The sequence below is a fragment of the Manihot esculenta genome, chromosome 5, assembly GCF_001659605.2.
Source record: "Manihot esculenta cultivar AM560-2 chromosome 5, M.esculenta_v8, whole genome shotgun sequence".
Classification (NCBI taxonomy): Eukaryota; Viridiplantae; Streptophyta; class Magnoliopsida; order Malpighiales; family Euphorbiaceae; genus Manihot; species Manihot esculenta.
This window is the reverse complement of record NC_035165.2, coordinates 29,085,352-29,091,795: the sequence shown is the minus strand read 5'-3', so window position 1 is coordinate 29,091,795 and position 6,444 is coordinate 29,085,352. Positions and strand designations below refer to the sequence as shown.

At 35.8% G+C, this 6,444-nt stretch overlaps 1 protein-coding gene across 5 annotated transcripts; it reads right to left on the bottom strand.

Moving 5' to 3' along the window:
* Window positions 1-352: 352 nt before the first annotated feature.
* Window positions 353-6,210, bottom strand: LOC110614882 (ABSCISIC ACID-INSENSITIVE 5-like protein 5). Of its 5 annotated transcripts, XR_002487857.2 has the most exons (6): window positions 6,049-6,210; window positions 4,444-5,528; window positions 3,754-3,888; window positions 3,456-3,527; window positions 3,334-3,363; window positions 353-700 (listed from the first exon to the last, which is right to left on the bottom strand). XR_002487857.2 is itself a non-coding variant. In XM_021756571.2 (5 exons), the coding sequence occupies exons 2-5, from the start codon at window positions 5,515-5,517 to the stop codon at window positions 626-628; spliced, it is 1,251 nt and encodes a 416-aa protein (XP_021612263.1). In that variant the 5' UTR covers window positions 5,518-5,528; window positions 6,049-6,209; the 3' UTR covers window positions 353-625. The 5 variants fall into 5 exon arrangements, 3 of the variants coding, with proteins under 3 accessions (XP_021612263.1, XP_021612264.1, XP_043812546.1); XM_021756571.2 differs by lacking the exon at window positions 3,754-3,888 and having other exon boundaries at window positions 6,049-6,209; XM_021756572.2 differs by lacking the exon at window positions 3,754-3,888 and having other exon boundaries at window positions 4,444-5,550; window positions 6,049-6,207.
* Window positions 6,211-6,444: the final 234 nt, after the last annotated feature.

Genomic DNA, 6,444 nt, shown 5'->3' with positions numbered 1-6,444 from the left:
AAATTTAATAGTTAATTTCTTTATTAATTTTAATCATTAATTATTTTACTATTTAACCTCTGTCATTTTCAAAAACTTATTAATTGATTTTTTAAATTTTTAAAAACTATACTAATTAATTCCTTTATATTAAAAATATTTTATATTTTTTATAATACTTAATGGCTAAAATGACTAGAGAAACTATTAATAGATTTTTAAAACGCTAGAAACGTTTTAATGTATTTTTTAAAATTTTAAGATCAATTAGTGAATTTTTTATAGAAGGTAGTAATTTTTTCATATTTTTTTTTAAAAAAAAGGTGGGCAGCAATCAAACACCTTTTGAATAAAAATGGAAGGGATCCGAACATGTTCAAACATATATGAAATTACTAACAGACTAGAAAATGCATTTACTTCTCTTCCACTCTGCTATATCTAAACCAAGAAGTTCAGAAGAGAAGCAGATTTAACAGACAATATATGTTGCAATATTTAATCTAAACCAGCAAAAACTCTCATTTCTTCTACTGTAAAACTCAGCACCTTCTTAATCTACGCAAAGTGAGACGTTTCCCAAATATGTACAGCCACCTACCATATGAAACTTTCAACTGTATAATAACAATGCTGTTCTTGCACTTTACCATGGACCAGTCTGAGTCCTCCTCAAGCACCGCCTTTTAACTCCCTGCTGCTCGTTCATCATCTCCAATACCTATAATATCACCAAAATACTTCAATTTCTGCCAAAAATACTTAAATGAAATGCCATTGTATAGTTTATTACATAAATAATATCTCATCATAATTCTTCAAAAACCCGAAGTGTCATCCTAGAAATGAGAAAAGAGAATTGGTAGTCTAGATTATGAGAAATTTGAATGGATATAACCTTCAAAATAAATGATTCCGTAGCACGACATGGTATAAAAGTCATATCAGCATAAAATTCCTAAATAATTCTGATATCTAACGACCGGAGATGACGGGGAAACTGAAGTCTGTTTAGTTGTTCTCATCATTCTCAAAGGGCTTGAATTTTATTTGCAAAGGGAAAATAGACAACGAAGCAGTCATGTGCGCAAAACACTCCTACACAGCAATCAAGGAATATGCCAAAAGGAATTCCTAAGACATGTTTAAGCAAATCCCAAATATAACGCTTTAGCAGTATTCTATGACAAACAGAAGGGGCCATCCAATGAAGAAGTCTATGCTAGGCAGCATTTCGTTCATCATTTTTCCAGTTCAGCAAAATTCAGTCATTTAAGAACTGAAGCACAGGCAGGGAACAGTGAATCAAATGGCGATTAATGAAAGGTTAGTACGTAAAGCAGCTAGATGCAAAAAGTAATGAATATCTAATATGATTCCATATGCTAAAACTGCACATGTTTGACTAATCATCTCTGTAGCTACAGTCTACAAGAGCAAACTTTATTAATTGAATGTGTACAATGCCATTTCACACAGGAAATTGGCCAAAGAAGTATACATGGAGCCACTACCAGAATTTCCTGCTCAGAGGGGATCTAGTTTAGCTCGTCATCTATGACAATCACTATATTGCTTAAACAGTCTGCTTTGGACAATAATTATGGCGAGACCCCTCAATCAAATAGCATTCTTGTAGTCGTTTTTCATACCAAAGATTTAAGGAAATAAATGTATTTTATGGAATTGAGCTAGTACAATCCAAGACAGGCATACTAAAGGAGACTGGAATGTCCGATTCACAAGTAAAATTTCACACAATAGATACCCTATGGATCCAAATGTACATAAATAGGGAAAGCCAGTAGAGACCCTGGTAAAGAATGGAGATGATTGGTAAGCTCAACTATCTCATAATTACAGACATCGCTTTTACTGTAGGTAAAGTTAGTCAACTACTTTAAGCACCATGTAATTGTCTTAGGATGTAATAATCCACATTCTTAAATATATCAAAAGAATCCCAATACAAGGTCTGTTGTAAGCAAACAAGGGTCTCATTTAGGTCACAAATGAGCTGCTGGGTAGGTCTCCTTCACATAGTCTATCTACTTTAAATATATTGTGTCATGATTGGAAGGAATCTAATATTCTAAAAAAGTAAAAGAAGTAGTAGCAAAATCAAGTGAAAAAGTGGAATGTTGAGCTATGGCCTTAACAACTTGCAAACTTTACCAAGTTAAAACAAATTCTTTAAGAATTAAGATGTAGAAAAGTTAACAAATGAAGTTGATATGTGACTAAACTACACTTCACATTGCCTGAATTCGAGTTTTTCCATGAAAGGATGAAACATGTAAAGGTGGAGAAATATTTAAAATGTATTTCTACCAGTATATCAATTCTAATAACCAGTTAGCAGATAAAGGTTCTCAGATTGAATACAATTGTAATAAGCATGAGGAGTTATATGGTCATTCTAATAGACAAAAGACTGATCTTGCTTTGTCAATTCAAAAGACTAGTTAGCAAATATCCTTACTAAATCTTTAAAGGTTCTTGAACTGAATACCTTTATAACAAGCAAGAAGCATATGGCATTTGTGGTCCAGTTTAAGAGGAAGTGTCAGAAAGTTGTTTGAATATTAGAATGATGGTGTAAAAGAAGAGATTGTAGCTGTGATAAAGGGATAGATACCTGTTGTTAAGCATGAAAATACAGCTCTGTATAGTCTCTAAATTTAGGTCTATTACTGAGATTATAAATAGCCAGTAGCTTGAGGAATAATCAAGCTCTTATTCTCTCCTTTCCTTCTTCTCCTTTAGTTTCAATTGGGTTACTATGAATACCTATAGAAGTGTTTAAGAATTTGTTTCTCTTTTGTGTGGAGATTTGTTTCTTTTGATCTCCATTCTTGTGTTCTACACCACTATGTATTTTTGAAGGTGTCTAAAATTGACTGTATAATTTAATTTATAACCTTTTGGCTACAGATCAGCAACAACCAGGTTACAAATAATTGCGGTGGGTTCTTATCCCAACTCAAAGCAATAAGTTTTCAACTAAAAATTTTCTAGCAAGGATAATCCCTAAGTGAATGCAGTCACATCATCTCATTAGGTTACCTCCTTGAATATGTCAAATATTTTATTCATGTATCCTGAATTTCACCTTAAAGTTCCTACATGCTAAAGTAACATATTTATTAGCCAGCTAATGGCATCTTGCAAGGCCAAATAGATGGCAAATGCTCGGCCTGATGTTAAAGGAAATAAGCTGTTAGTTTATGCCTAATTTATTAACCATTAGATATTTGTTAGCACACATACTCAAGATCGTTAATCATGTTTGGTAGGCAGGATAGATGTATTTGGCACCAATGATACCCCAAAAGCAAGCATAAAGAATCATACCTGATTTTTCTGCATTTCCATGATTTCTGCCTGCATTGACCAAACAACAGTCAATATTTTTTGGCAAGCCCCTGCTTTCATGTGCAAGCAGGTGCAGTAATGCATATAGAAGTAAACAATACCTGTTTCTTTTGCAATTCTCGGTTCTCCTCTTTTATCTTTGCAACTTCTGCTTCCAACTCCATAGTATAAGCCTAACAGCAGCACAAAAAAGAAATAATAAAGAGTTTTGAGCTTATTTGAGAGGCAATATCACAACAATATTAATCATGAAGAAAAATAAATATACAATCATTTATTATAGTTGCATTTCAGAAAAAGCATCGAGACAAATGTATTGAACCATTTAAATGTTCATTGATTTTGGCCAAATACAGGTTCAGATTCACGTTATCATCCTTAAAACAAATGCTCCATTACCTTGTAACAAACCTGATCCTTATAACTTCTCATGACCTCGACTTCTCAAAACCTTTCATCTCTTCTCATGTCAGATCGCTATGACATTACCATTCTGCCGCATAATCTTTCATGAACGTGTGGCATGCAGAAAGGCCATAGATGATAAAAGTAGAAGGTTAATGGCTAGCAAAATCCATGAAGCCACAACAAGATGAAACTTGCCATTGTATTTCTTTTTCTTTTTCCAAAATCTTGGGTGGAATTTATTAATTATCCAAAAAGAAGTGATAAGAGGGGCTGTTTCACAAAATTCATTGCGACAGACGCAAAAACACATTTAGGGGGATAAAAACCATATTCTTATATCTTTGTTTCATTGAAAATGCATCTACATACAAAGCAACTCAACTGTCCTGGTACTTAAGTTGATAAAATAAGGTAGGTAAAATTTTCACTCTACCTGGTTATTGTTTTTCCTAGTGCAATGCATGTTATGCTTCTAGGACACTAGCAGAAATCTCATCTAATTGTTACATAGATAAACACTGCTAGATCATTTTAATTCTTAATATCTCAAAATAGCATCAGGATTAGGCATGTGCTTCAACTGAATTAGGTACAGATTTCATACTCACATTTAAATTAGAATAGCAGTAAATTATGTTCTAAATCTGGAAACGTATGGTTACTAGCATCACAAAATATCACCTGCTTGCGAGCCCGTGACCTTGCAGCTGACTCTCTGTTCTTAATCATTCTTCTCTGTCTCCTCTCAACCACCTTCTCCACAGCACCATTGGCTCTCCTTCCCCTTAAACCTCCATTGAAGACATAAGGAACTGGGGACACTGAAGACGTATCCCCATTACTCTTTGTAATCCCATTTGACGACAGCTTGTTTGCAGGTGATTCCGTTGCGACACCTAATCCAACCATTCCCAAAGCACCAGCCTGCATCAAACCACTGATCCCTTGATCCCCAATCCCCATGATTCCACCCCTAATTCCTGGACTAGTTTGCAAAGGCATCTGCGTAACATATCCCAAATTAGGCTGCTTAGGAAATAGCTGTTGCTGTTGTTGTTGTTGTTGCTGCTGTTGCTGATGTTGCTGATGTACCTGTGCCTGGTTTGACCTGACCCCATTAACATTCAAAGGCAAATTCGTGGAACGCATAGAAATCTGATTAGTATTATTATTGTCCAATCCCAGACCCCTATTCTGCTGTAACCCAACTCCTAAAGTAGAACTATTCCCTGTCCTCGATAAATCACCAAAAAAACCACCATTAGCATTAAGCTTTGCAGCTAATTGAGCGTCTTCTCTCACCACCCCCGCTTTGACCAAAAATTCCTCTAAAGTGATCTCCCCTAAAGTCTGCTGCCTCTGAGGCAAATTAGCTCCTCCAGTACCACCTCCATTCCCATATTCCTTCGACATGTCTTTCCACACCTCATCGACAGTCTTTTGACTGAGGGTTCGCGGGAGGGTCAAAGAGCCTTGGCGCTGCAGACCCTCTTGGGCACCTGTAGAGGAGGCTACCACGTTCTGTGTTTCCTCGGCACTCCATATATTCTTGAGCAGCTCATCCATGTTCATTGACCCAAATTCCTTTCCTATCCCCCCCATAGTACTCTGAAATTCATCGAAGGTCAACGAGTAGACCGATGGCTGTCTGGCCAATGGGAAGTTCCCCGAAGGTCGGCTGCCGCTACCCCCTCCCACACCGGCGTCCGACGTAGGATTGTTGTGGAAGTTCTTGAAGTTGAGATGAGTCCCCATTTCGAAAATATCTGAATGCAACAATGTCAACAACTAAAAATGAATCCAGTAAGCTCCAATATCTCAAGCTTCCCTTTTCAATTTTTCGATTTTATCTTTTCTGCCATACTTCAAGTCCAGAAACCAAATTTTTTACCCCCAAAAGAAAAAAGTATACATATCAAAGAATCCACTCAAACTTCCAAATTAAACCAAGAAAAAAAATATAATACTAATGTAATTAATATCCAAAAATAAACCACAACATTTAACACACCTAGAAAATTCAAATCATGAAACAGCATCACACAATGAAATCCCTAAAGTAATGCATTTCCAAAGCCAGAAACTACAATCAGTAAAAGAAGAATAGAATTGAACAACTTCAAGTGGAAATCATTTCCAAAAACATAGAACTAAAAAACGCCCCATAAATCCTCAAATCAAGCAAAATTAAACTAGATTAATGACAGAGATCACATAAAAACACAACCTACTCTTAAATTTCTAAAAGAAAAGCTAAATCACTAGAGACAAGAGTAAATAACTAACCCCTTTTATAAATTTTTCTCTGCAATTATGGTGGCTGCAGCTTTTTCGGCTGTTTCTTAGTCCTTTCTTCTTCGAGAATTTAGAGCACTGAGGAAGAGCCAAGTGTCTATTGTCTCTCAATTTTCTTCTTTTTAGCTTTGAAGACAGCTCCTTTTTACGATTTTAATTTACTCTACTCCTGCACTGCTGTATATCCTTTTTCTTTTTAATTATTGTTAGTGGGGCCAGGCGTTTCTGGAGACGTGGACCAATCACAATGAGGTAGGAGGGTATGATGTGATCCGTTGCCAATAGGAGAATATGAAGTGGGATCATGAGAGCCGTCCACATTGCTTGCTGCAGATAAAGTGATTCATGTTTTGTGCTGGGAGCACAGTGCACACATGGGACCTGCAA